General features: G+C 50.5%; 3 protein-coding genes across 3 annotated transcripts, besides 1 other annotated feature; 1 reads left to right on the top strand and 2 right to left on the bottom strand.

The window, feature by feature from the left end:
• Nucleotides 1–13,265: part of a sequence feature (contig 1.170 861..216503(-1)) that runs on past both edges of the window.
• Nucleotides 161–1,889, top strand: ANIA_09225 (protein CYP679A1; the record flags this gene model as incomplete). The annotated part of the gene is made up of 4 exons (XM_677402.1): nt 161–301; nt 458–964; nt 1,012–1,434; nt 1,524–1,889. 4 exons carry the CDS (start codon nt 161–163, stop codon nt 1,887–1,889), a joined length of 1,437 nt encoding a protein of 478 aa, XP_682494.1.
• ANIA_09226 (uncharacterized protein) lies at nt 2,452–10,299 on the bottom strand (the record flags this gene model as incomplete). The annotated part of the gene is made up of 2 exons (XM_677403.1): nt 2,452–3,351; nt 3,520–10,299. The coding sequence occupies 2 exons, from the start codon at nt 10,297–10,299 to the stop codon at nt 2,452–2,454; spliced, it is 7,680 nt and encodes a 2,559-aa protein (XP_682495.1).
• On the bottom strand, nt 11,344–13,201 carry ANIA_09227 (phytanoyl-CoA dioxygenase family protein; the record flags this gene model as incomplete). Its single annotated transcript, XM_677404.1, has 4 exons — nt 11,344–12,337; nt 12,368–12,452; nt 12,906–12,951; nt 13,076–13,201. 4 exons carry the CDS (start codon nt 13,199–13,201, stop codon nt 11,344–11,346), a joined length of 1,251 nt encoding a protein of 416 aa, XP_682496.1.

Genomic DNA, 13,265 nt, shown 5'->3' with positions numbered 1-13,265 from the left:
CACAAAATTATTTGCGAGCTAGAGCATTATTATACTATATCACCTCCAGTTCTGCTTTGGGTCACCATTGTCCTCTCACTTCGTAGTTCGGTCCGAGAATGACTTTGACTCCATTGATGGAAAGCTTCCATATCCTCGCAGTGCTCCTCAGTAGCCAGAAATGTCTAATGGTGCACCTTTCCCCCTTGATTACCGCGGCACTCGCAACTACGGGCCTCGTTTTATACCTGATCGCTACTCGACTTTTGTTTCATCCGCTCGCAAAAGTCCCCGGACCCCGCCTGGCGGCTCTGACCAAGTGGTACGAGTTCTACTACGATGTAGTCTGTGATGGAGAGTATGTGAAGCATATCGAGAAGCTCCACATAATATATGGTATGCGAGCTTTTTCTGGTAGTTCACGTACAAATACTGACCCTTCGCATGATCTTCCATCATCCGAACTGGCCCCAACCAGGTGCACGTCAACGATGCTGGGGTCTACAAGAGAACTTTTGCCGTTGCATCGCCCTTTCCTAAGTCCGAGTTTTTCTACTCATCTGTCGGAGTCGGGGACGCGATTGGAGCCATGACAGACACGAAGAAACATCGCGTCCGCCGGTCAATTCTGGGTCCGCGGTTACGAGCCAAGGCAATTGCCCCTTATACACCAAGTTTGCAAAAGTTGGTCATCGCCTGTATGGATATCATGGCTGGCAAGGCGCGCCAGGGCAAGGTGATCAATCTGTTGCGGTACACGCGTGCCCTAACGGTAGATGTGATTTCCGATTTCACATTTGGACGCCCGATGGGTGTCGTCAATGAAGCAGAGGAAATGCCAGACCTGCTAAATGATTTGGAGGTGTTTGGGCGGCACTTCCACATCCTGAAGCATTTTCCGATAAGTCGCAAGTTGCTAGATATCATCCCTGAATCATTTGCGCGCAAGTTGATGCCACTGCCGGGATTCTTCGAGCTTCGTGAGGTATTCCCCATGTTTTTTCTCCAAGCCATTGCAACTGATAAACACAGAAAGCCACCACTGCCGTCAACGAAGCCGTGGTAGAGAGACAAGCTGGCAAGACCATAAGCAACAACACCGATGGGGCAAGCTTTCTAGACCTGCTTCTTAACCAGATCGACGAGAATCCCAGCGTGCTGGTCGATGAAGGTTGTGCATTCATCACCGGCGGGAGCGACACCACGGGCTTCACCATGGAGAACGCAACGTATCTTATCCTGAGCCATCCACATATTTTGCAGAGTCTTCTCCAGGAACTCGACACTAGCCCACATATCAGAGATACCTTTGACCTCGACCACATCCTACGCCTCCCGTTTCTGACTGCTATCATTAAAGAAACCCTCCGTTTATACACTCCGGCCCCAAGCCCGTTGCCGCGCACCGTGCCTGCAGAGGGCATCGATGTTCATGGCCACTTCCTCCCCGGCGGTGTGAGTTCGCCCTGACCTGTTTTCCAGACAATAGAACATATATATATATATATTGAAATCAATATGCTAACGCGTCAGGTGTATTGTAGACAATCCTCACCCACTCCCTCTACCTAATCCACCATAACCCGGTGCTCTTCGCGGACCCGAAAAGCTTCAAACCAGAGCGATGGCTCGGGACGCAGGGTAAGGTGCTGGAGCAGTACTATGTACCGTTTAGCAAGGGTTCGCGTTCGTGTATTGGCATGGCGCTTGCATATCACGAGGTTTACACCTACCTTTCGCTTCTGTTCTCGCGATTCGAGATGGAGATCTTCGAGACAAGTCAGTCGGACATGGACTGGCGGGAACATTTTTTTGTCAAGCGCAACGGGCAACTGAGGATTCGGATTGTGCGGGATAGATGGACTGGCGAGGCTTTCCCAACAAGGGCAGTTGAGGCTGATTTGAGATAATGTCCATATCGCTTTGGGGATAGTTTTCAGTTGTGCAGGATCCGCCGTAGACGGGATATTGGTGTCCTTACTTGGGTACCTATGGTAATAACCCGTTTCTCTGGACCATGGTAGGTACCGTCCTCGCGTTATTGTCGTCCAAGATAACGGGCAGCAGCCCGTTTATTCACTGGGCTGATAAGTATATGTTAATGCAATTCGCGGATCCCTATATAACCCGCCATGAATTTATACACGCTGCATACTTATCCGAAGTACGGTTACTGAGCATGATTGTCCCATATACATTCTGCTGGTACTTAGCTAGGACCCCAAGCCTGGGAAATGTAAGAGAAATAAAGTGTCTACCGGAAAGAATCTTTATTGACAGGCGTCTCCATCTTGCACGCGCTCGAAAGTGGGCATATTCTTCCGACTAATGTCTTGTATCCTCCCCATAGCTTCCACTCCGCTTTAGGATTGTTAAACGCCGATGTGATTGGCAACAAAAAGCTAGGTCCTGGCCGTACAACTAATGCAAAATTCCCACGGTCTCGATTCCGTGCAATAATAGTCTCAAGTACTACTTATCCAATTCCAATAGTCTGGGAGATCTGCCCCCCGACACCGACACTGACAGTCTCTGCGCGATCATCAAAATTCTGTTCGCTAGAAACAGGGCCTTCTCGGCGCCCATCACATTGCTCGATGATAGGACCTGTATACAGGCTTGCTGCTCGTCTGTGATCGCCGAGCGAACCAGAATCTGGTTGCCAGGATTGATTGTCACATTTGTCGAGTCGTACGAGACCGGTGAATCTAACAAAGTAAGAGAAAATGTTTCTAGTGCTGTCTCTGCCGGGAGATGAGTTACAAAAGCAATACGGCCAACATCAACACCCAAAGACGCCCAGGATGTGCAGTTCTCAACGACGTCACGGAACCCCAAGTGACCGTGTCCAGAAACCTGGGCTTGGTTGTCGCGTAAGTTACGGCAGAAGTCTAGGGCTGTTGAGTCAGGGTTCGAGTCGTCGGGCACTTTGACACGAAGCAGACAGCGATTGACGCATGGTCCGACGACAGACTCGGCCAACTCGGCGAGAACACCACGAGAGGTCATGACGCAGGCAAAGATAACATCGTTGCGCTGGACCAGACGGGCAAGCGCCAACGCAATGGCAGCATTGACAAGGGTAGAGAATGTGATGTCGACTGTGGACGGCAGACTAACCTCGCCTAGTGCTTCTTGCTGTATGATCTCCAGAGGTTTCTCGTTTGTCGCGTTCACCTCCTCCGGACGGGGCACCTCAGTCAAGACGGCATCTCGCAGGTATGCTTTCCAAAAGGCCAGTGCATCTGGGCGAGTTGAACGACACATATGCAGGTGGTGAGAAAATGGTACTGCGTTACTCAATGGTGACGCCGAGTTCCCATAGGCGCGAGCAATATCGTAAAGGATGGCGGACAACGAGACCCCGTCGAACTGGGCGTGGCATAGTTGTAGAGTCAGCCTATGCTCGCTTGGAGACCTAGAAACTAGGATAAACCTCGTTGATAACGTCCCGAGGACATTACCATCCGTGCAGAGTGGATTGCAGTCAAGATGTTCAGCATCCTCTTGCACAAACGGCGCGTCAATGCCTTTACATACAGCCTGAACCAGTTGGGTTTGAAACTCGGTGAACACAGTCCGTAAAGGAGGGTGATGTCTCACTACAGCCTGACAGGCGGCGCGTAACCTATCAACATCCAGCACTCCATGGATAATGAACGAGTGCGAAACCAAGCTCCAGCATTGAAGAAACCAGGCTTGACACTCTGTTACCGGGGTGACATCAACTATATCAGCCTCTGGAGGTAGGCGCACTTCAGACGGATCGTACGGTCTGTCAAGCAAGGAGAAAGGTGCGTAGACGGTGACAGCTCGGGTTTCAAGGGCCCCCAAGCCCTGAAGGTGCTGCGCGAGACCAGAAACGGTCGGATATCGGAAGAGCTCACTCACTGACAGGGCAGAAGAGAGCCGCTTGTTAATCCTGGACACCAACCTGATAGCCATCAGGGAGTGCCCGCCGTTACGGAAAAAGCTGTCTGCTACGCCAACCTCCCTTCCCAGAACACCAGTGAATTCTTCCCACACTGCACGCTCAATCTCGCTTGTGAATGCAGGCTCTATTTCCCTTCGAAACAAGGATTCAGATTCAGATATTGTAGCTGACGTGATGGCAGCCCTTTGTGCGAGAACATGTCTGTCGACCTTGCCGATGTTGTTAATTGGCATCTTGTCCAGCACATGTATCAGCTTTGGCACCATGTACGTAGGAAGCTTGGTGCTCATGTACTCCAGTAGGTGCTTTTCAAGTAGCCGATTCCGCTGCGGTGATAGTGGATCGTTACTGCATGCACCCGGGATGTAGGGGTCAACCGGAAATCGGAAGAGCACCCGTGGGCCTTGTCGATGAAAGACGGCATCCAGACCGCCGCGCTGCGACCGTTGTCGGGCCCAACTGATCTCAATGTCCCATCCTGTCTTTTTGGCCACGTCGAATAGGTCGATTGGCGCCAATGCTCTCTTGGGTCCGCGGGCATTTGAACTCCAGCTGACAGAACCGGTGTCTTCAGGCAGCTCTTGGAGTAAACGTACCATGTCCCGCTCGACAATCGTTTTCTTAAATGGGATATTCTCCACGGCCAGGACTGTGGAAGCATCGCTGATTTCTAGCATTTGCGAAAGTGAGTTGTAGTCCCACCCCTTTGCTTGAAAGTCAGCCCATGATATCTCTTTGACCTCTCGAATAAGCAAGGGCTGTTCAGCACGTTTGACGTGCAACACGGCCGTGTACCGATAACAGCTTAGTTCGTTCGTTGCCTTCATTCGCTTAGGCCAGATCTCGACGTGCTCGATCATGCCCGGCAATTCTGCTGGCAACGAGGTGAAGAAGGCTGGGTCAACAAGGAGTTCCTTCTCCAAACGGGCAATCTCGGCCATATGTTGGCGGAATCTGGTAATGGTTAAACCGCGGCCATATAGCCGAAGGACCTTGCTGACTTGAAACTCCTGGTACAGCGCATATGAGCGGATGTCGCCCAAGAAGATGCTTTTTACGCCCTGGCGTACAAGGTCTTTGATCGTGTTACGCAGATAGTCAAGCGAGGGGAAATACTGGGCTACTGAGTTGATAACAGCGAGGTCAAGGGTCCCCATATCCTGCAGTCGTCCAATATCTGATGCAGTGCCGCATTTTATATTAACTTTCCCGGCAGCCTCTGGAACCCAATGGACTGCCCTTCTAACGAAATCCACAGCCCGGGGGGAGGGCTCCAGGCCAACGTACTTCTGGATGCTGCCGATGATATTGAAGAGGATCATTCCGGAGCCCGTTCCGATCTCAAGAACACTGGACGGGCTGCAGCTGAGTATCGCTGTAATGGTGTCTTGTAGCCATTCGCGCATGTCGTTCTTGTCAATTGGCTCCCCATCGTACATGGAGATCCAGCCTAGAAAATCAGCCCCTAATGAATGTGGCTCAATGGTACCAACACTACCATAGTAATCCTCGCCTTCAACGACGTCTAGCCAAGAATCGACGTGTTCAGTCTCAGCACGGTCGTTGAATCCGGACGCCATGTCTGACACTGTAACAAAGCTGACAAGTTCTTGGTCCTGCCGCGCAACAGTCACTGCCGCGCTGATAAACGGACTCAACAGAAGAGTGTTGTCAATCTCAGCCAGTTCAACGCGATAGCCCCGGACCTTAACCTGCTGATCCATCCTGCCAAAGAACTCTAGTTGGGCGTCGCGGGGGCGATATCGAACCATGTCCCCAGTCCGGTACGCACGCATTGGGGCTACTTCTTCGCTGATGTCCAGTTCTATAAAGCGCCCTATATCGTGCTTCGGATCAATATATCCTCTGGCTAGTGCGGGCCCCGTGACGACCAGCTCGCCCAGAACCCCAAGGGGCAGCAGTCGGAGACTACGATCCACGACATAAGCGCCAATGTTGGAAATCGACCGGCCGATAGGGACACCGTTCACACCTTCCTCATCCACTGGGACTCGGTATTTGGTGCTAACAATGGAATTCTCAGTCGGTCCGTAGCAATTGAAAATTTGGACTCTTCCGGTGGTGAGCCGCTGAACTTTGGCTACGTCACCGGGGTCGAGCTTGTCGCCGCCAACATAGAGAATATCCAACATGCGCAGAAGACTGTTACAGGAGGCCAGGGTCTGTTTTAGGATTGCAGGAGTCATGAAGGCACGTCTGATTCCGTGCTGTATAAATGTAGCGCCCAGTGCTGGAAAGTCAAAAACCACGCTGTTGTCAATACACACTAATGTCCCACCATTTAAGAGAGTAGCATATATTTCAAAGCCCGATGCATCAAATGACGGATTTAGCATGTGCGATGCGATCCTAGAGTTGACCGCGTGGGCAATAATATCTGGCTCCTTGGCTAGGTTAGCCACGCCATGGTGCTCGATCATGACACCCTTTGGCGTTCCAGTCGTGCCTGATGTGAACACGATATATGCGAGGCTCATTGGTCCAGGAGGAGTACATGTTTTCAAAAAGTCGTGGACATCCGTGACGGTTTCTTTACATGAATCTGCGATATACGCGAATTGGACGCCCTGGACGCAGACTCTGGGGGGTTCAAGTCCGGATGCTACTAGGACAAGGCGGCAATTGGGCAGACATGAAAGAATCATCTCCGTACGAGCCTTTGGAGCATCAATGTCTAGCCGGATATACGCGAGGCCTGCCCTCAGTATACCCAGGATGGCAACAATGCTCTCACAGCTTCGGCTGGCGTACACACCAACGGGAGTTTCCTCGGCGAAGGAATAGCTGTTCTTTAGCCAGGCCGAGAGCATGGAGGATCTCTTATGCAGTTCTGAATAGGTTAGATGCCCGTTTATATCTTTGACAGCTACTTCGTCCGTCTGAGCGCGGACCTGCTCGTCGAACAAGTCGATAATACTCAACGACCGGGACTGCTGAGGATAGATCAACCCCCGTTCATTCAATATTGAATATCCACCTGGAAATGGCAGTGAGTCAATGCTCGTATCCGGTTTACGAATCCCCTCGCGAAGAATATCGTAAAACACCAAGACCATTGCATTGATGGTTTCAGCATGGAACAGGTCCATCGAATAGAGGACCTCGCCCTGAAGATCTCCTCCCCCTTCGCCTGGATACAAGTGAAACTCGAGATCGAGCCTTGACACATGGGGCAGGGGAAGTTGTTCACTTTCCAAGCCCTCCAGACGAAGTTTCCCGAACTGTGCCTGCGTGTGTAGGATAAAGGCAACCTGGACTAAGGGATGGCGAGAGACATCGCGGTCCTTCAATAATTTGGAAACAATTTGATCAAACGGGACATCTTGGTTCTCGAATGCTGCAGTGATGGATGATTGCACCTGATGCACAAGCAGTTGGAATGATGAACTGCAGCTTTCCACCTTGGTACGAATACATTGGACATTGCCAAAATACCCAATCAGTTCCTCCAGCTCTGCCTGGGGACGAGACACAGATGGAATCCCGATTGTTGCATCACTGGCGCCGGTCAATCGATAATGTGTCGCTCTGAACGCAGCGAACAGGACGGTAAATGGTGTTACATGCTTCATTGAACAAAAGCGCTTCACATCATGGTACAAACAAACGTCTATCTTCACTGGCTGGGATCCTGCCTTACCCGACAGCATATGCGGCCTTTTCTTATCACATAGGAACTCAGCCGGCTGGCTACCATCCAGCTGCCTCACCCAGTAGGCTAGTTGCTCCACACTGGTTCGTGCCTTGTTTTGCCGCTGCCATATCGAGAAGTCCCGGTATTGGATCGGCAGAGGTTCAACCCCCTCTAATGGTGAATGGCCTTGGAGAGCAGCAGCATAATATATCTGCAATGTCTTCAGAAAGATATCGAAGGACCAGCCATCACATATGATATGGTGTAGGACAATATTGAGGACGTGTTCGTCGGGTGAGAGACGGAATAGCGTAGCACGCCAGCACTCTTTGGTGAGATCCATGGGCCGTATTTGCTGCCCGTGCAGTGCCGTTATGAGGTCAGCATCTGACCCAGATGGTATTTCAATTATCTCCAATTGGTATGGATGAAAAGGCGCGACCACTTGCACCCCAGACCCCTCCCGATCCTCAAATGTTGTCCGCAATGTTTCGTGACGTTCTACAAGGGCTGAGAAAGCCGTTTCTAATGCATCAACCCGGAGCGATCCCCGCAGACGTGTTGCAGATGGTAGGAGAAGCCACGTAGAGCTGGGGCGTAGGGTTTGCAGGAACCATATACGCGCCTGTGAGAACGATTGCTCAACAGTCCCGGAGTCAGAAATCCTGTGTATAGCCCTCGGTACCAACTTCAAGTCTCCGGGTGTGCTTTTCTGCGCGGAGGGTTCAAGGCCTGCTGGGTAATGCACTAGTGAAGCGACGTCCAAAAGCGATTGCGCTCGCAGAATTGCCGCAACGGTTATTTTATACCCTTTCCTTCTAAGTTTATTGACCAGGAGCATCGCGGTTACCGAATCACCACCTAGACTTATGAAGTTCTGCCGCATTCCCAGTGAGAGCGGATCGAGACGCAACATGTCTGCAACGAGTTCATGTACTAGCTGTTCGATATTGGTCCGTGGGCCTACCAATGAAGGGAGTGAGGCTTGGGTGTATCTCTCCAACTCATGGCGTGTAGATGACTGTACAAGATGCCGCAGAGCTTTCCGGTCGACCTTTCGAGAGATCGTCTTGGGGATGAACTCCAAAGGAACGTAAACACTGGGGCGCATATAGTCAGGCAAACTTCGTTTCATAGTCTCCTTGATCGTGCAAACCAGACCTGATAAATCCTCAGGACACAAAAAGGCTACGAGGATAGGAATCCCACTGGAATTCTTCGGGGCAGCTGCCTCGACAACCACCTCTTCAACCCCAGGGAATGCCCGTCGTATCTGATACTCCACCTCTGTGAGTTCAACCCGCATCCCCCGAATCTTGACCTGACTGTCTTTCCGAGAAACATAGCGGAGGCTTCCGTCTGCTGCGTACTGTACTAAGTCACCGGTCCTATAGAACCTGCCACCGGTCGACGTCTTCGGAAACGCTCTGGCCGTCTGCTCAGGGTCCCCCAAGTATCCATCTGCCATTGCGGGCCCTTCAATGAGTAGTTCAGCCACTGCACCAACAGGAGCCAGTCTGTTGTAATTTGCTGGATCTACGAGGCGTAGGCGCGCTGTATGTGAACGGCCAATTACGCGCAGGTCCGTCTCTGAGGTAATCCGTTGCGACACACAGCATATACCAGCCCACTCAGTCAGTCCAAAGGCCTGGATTACCTCTGTCTTATCTGCCAGGGAGTGAAGTCGGTCCATGGTCAAAGCTTCTCCAGCGACTACCAGTGTATTCAGACATACTACCGCGTCAGCGATAGATATTGTCGTTGATGGGGTAAGGATTGCCCAGGTCACTTGCATGGACAGCAGAATGCTGCTTAAAGCGTTAAGTCGGTCATCCTCAGAAGGCACACATATGGTAGCCCCAGCAGCAAGTGTACAATATATTTCAATCAAGGACATGCCGTACGTGTATGAGGCGAACTGCAAAACTCGGCTGTCCGGGCCGATTTTGAGCGCCGTAGTTTGATTGACAACGTCGCTGAGAGCTCCATATCCAACCACACATCCCTTCGGCCGGCCGGTACTACCAGACGTGAAAAGAACGTACGCTGGACCATTGTTGACCACGGGGCTGATATCAGCGGCATCATGATGGGCATTTGCCTTGGGAAGAGATTCTGTTCTCTCATCAGAGATTACAAGCACAGTCTCAACCAGGCCGTGCAGTCTATTGGCAAGATGCGGCGATGAGAGAGAAATATGTGACTCAGTAGTAAGTCTCACAATATTCTCAAGCCTGAACAATGGTTGCCCTGGATCTAGCGGCACAAAGGCGCCACCGGCTTTCAATATAGCGAGCTGTCCAATCACCGCCCATTTGGAGTGATCCATCATGATGGGAACCAGACATCCCGCTTTGACTCCTTGGCTTTGCAGGTAGATAGCCCATTTTGTTGAAGTGACGTCCAGCTCCGAGTAGGATACTGTCCCGTCCCAGGCATGGATCGCCGTGTGGCTGGGACGGTACCTTGAATGCCCTCGTATCACCTCGAGCAAAGAGGCATCTGGAGCTTCCTGAATTTCTGCGTTCCAACGAGAAACTGTGATTTCATTGAAAGGACTGAAGATATCGATGTCCTTAACGCATGCGTCGGGCTGTGCCAAAAGTTGCTTCATTGCTTGCGTGATATTCGACGCCAAGTTTTCAGCGTGTAAAGGGGTGAAAGTGCAAGCTCGGTAGACCAGGTATAGCTTCGCCGGTAGATTCGTAAAGTTAGTGTACGAAACAGCCATAATCACGCTATATTTGGACTGTTCGAAGGTTAATACTCGGCCTCCTGCTGTTCGGTTCCTCACCTTTATAAAGCATGAGAGTTCCAATGGATCAGTCACCTCGGAAAGCAGCACTACGGCTGTATTGTGATGTGCTTCTTGAAACTTGCCGATTTTCAGAAATTTGAAGTCCTCTAGTACTCCTGATACTAGACGCTCAGGGGTTAGAGTTGAGTGTAGGACTTTGAATGCGCATTTGTCGATCTCTGCTGTTCTTGCACGGCAATCTACACACCCAATACACACAGAGTTGGTCCCTATAAAGGCACGGAGAACGAAAGCCCACGCCGTCAGGTAGAAAGAGTAGTCTGGGACATTACATTTTTGGCAGGATTGTTGAAGCGCAAAAGTAAGGAAAGGCACAACCTGGTGCACAGTTACTCGGTCGTCTTTTATCCCCCCATCACCGAGATACGGGAAGATTCCATGACATTCAGCCACTGGTTCCATTTCCGTGGAAAAGTGATTTGGCTCAAGAACGACAGATCTTTCGTATGAGAGTTCGCTAAATAGGTGGAAACACGGAGGTGTAGATGGACGAAATCCGACTTCAGCACACCATTCGATAAATACGACAGGAGGTTGAGTTGCACGGGAAGCATTTAACCAGGTGATATATCAGAGTGATCATTTGTCTTAGTAAAAATCTCCCGGGTGGTGTGCTTCGGTTATGGGTAGCTCTATGGCCTACATTTTCCTGCCAAGATACATAGGTTGTCTGCAGCACCGGCCTATGCATTGCGTACTACGTGGCGCTCGGGCGAAAAGAGAAACGACGAATGAACACATGGAGGGCAACAGTCATTGTCTGGGAACCGATACAACACAGTGTTCTGCCTTCTGTGGTAGCGATGCCTTATAGCAGTAATTTGCAATGGGGTCCAGGTGGTTTCCCTTGTCAAACTGATAATCACGATTCTAGGTCCTCTAGTAGGCTTGCTACAGGCGTAAAAATAGAGGCGTAAGCATTATTGTCCCTGTATTAGGAGGAAGATCTCTAAAGAATCATATCGTCTCCCTACATAGAGGTTCAGCCTCATCATCGTGGAGCGGCTGCTCCGCCTTTAGGTTCATTGTCTTCTCAATTGAGTTTCCACGAATAGTCAACAGCCCAATATCGCGAGGTGCCGCTGATCGCTGACTTGCCCAGCCAAGGAGTCTCTGAGCGAGTGGCGTCAAACTCTCTATCACGGGACGCGGTACGGCCAAGTTGCTCTCGAGCGGAGTGAGCTGGCTGATACCCATTGTGATGGTAAGAAGGCGACGAGTCTCAGTGCCCGTGGTCTCAGCACCCCCACAGTGGATGGTACTGTCAGTAATGAGCAGTGCATCTCCAGGATTCATCAGTGCGCGAACCGTCGCGTCCATTGACACATTCGATAAGTTCTGCCACTTGTGACTTCCCAGAATTACATGGGTGGCGCCATTCTCCGCTGTGAAGGGGCTCAGAGCCACGAGAAAATTGATTGAAGTGGCAGGCGCATCAGGCTTGAGGTACTCGACTATAGGGTGACTGAAGCGCATGTCGCGATGGAGAGGTTGGGCGGGATTACTCGGCGCCAGTTCCATCACGGCGCCCATCAGAACCCAATAATCGCCATATACATGGAATGCGTCACTGCAGATTCGGTGCAGGACTTTACTGTTCAACACATCCTCCCTGTATGCTTTTGAGATTGGAGCGAGGACGTTCACAAGCCGGGTTGTAGTCGATAGGACATGGTTAGGATGGTCTTTGGTTTTGGCGGCTGGAATCGGTTCGATTTTCACGAAAGGGTCTACCTCTTCGTTTAGGCGCCGCACGATGTCCAAAGACAGGAATGATTCGATGATTGCAGCTCCATGTTCCTCGACAGTTGGCCAGATTTTGTGGAGGTCGTTGATGGCAGAGAGGCGGGGGATCTGGGATTTGACATGGTCTTTGGACGTCATTGTTGCCTGAGAAGATGGGCAGATACTACAAAGAGAATAGGGCAAAAGAGATAATCGACTCGTTGGTCTGTAATTGAAGGATAGTAGATGACCATACCTTCTTGAGGAGACAGATTTAAAATCCAACCTAACGCCGTTTACCTCTGCGGGAAATCGCAACAGTGCCCTTGCATTCCACAAACCTATAAAGGTAAGGTTAGTGACAATTGAGTCCTGGTCTATGCATGTATCAAGCGAGCCACTACACCTACAAAGCAAACATGTGTCAGATGCTTGGACTGCCACAGTTTTCACAATTCACATGGTGACAATCTGGTTCACCCAACCTGAGCCTGGTAATACCACGCTTGATTAGTTGAGCACATTAGTACCTACATCTTAATTGCTTACTTGCTTTTAAGACATCAATGGTGCAAGTCAATACAAGAAAAGAAAAGAATATCACTGCACTGTCTGCCAATCAAGGTACTGGGAGTTAGTTCTACCGCCATGACACAGATTCCTGAATACCGAAATATACCTGGACACCAAGACAGTTTAATCTCTGGGCTACACAGTAGTCTCAGGTTATTTCCTTCGTCGCGTCTACCAGGAGACACGAGTCAATAAAGTGTGCAGCGCTGTCAACAACTAACCTGCTAATCTGCCATCTGGCCCAGTAGGATTATTGCGCACAGAGTGCTAATGCATTGAATATGTTACCATTCATTTATTGTAAACTGTCTAACACAGCACCTCCAGAAAACGTGTTACAAGCTACTGGCAGTTCTATCATGATAGTACAACGGATTCATGACATACTTACTTGGGCTACTGTGGAGCTAGACCTCGACACAACCCCCGGGTTACCCATCACAGGGTTACCCAGATCCCGTGACAGGTCGGGTTCCGGTTCACTATCTGAACTCGTAAAGGCTTTTGGGTAACCCATGGGTAGGCAAACAGTACAAACATGCTGTATGAACCTAATATTTAGGTGACTCAGTATTTTTATA

The sequence above is a fragment of the Aspergillus nidulans genome, chromosome VI, assembly GCF_000011425.1.
Source record: "Aspergillus nidulans FGSC A4 chromosome VI".
In the NCBI taxonomy this organism is placed as follows: Eukaryota; Fungi; Ascomycota; class Eurotiomycetes; order Eurotiales; family Aspergillaceae; genus Aspergillus; species Aspergillus nidulans.
This window is presented reverse-complemented; position numbering and strand designations above follow the sequence as displayed.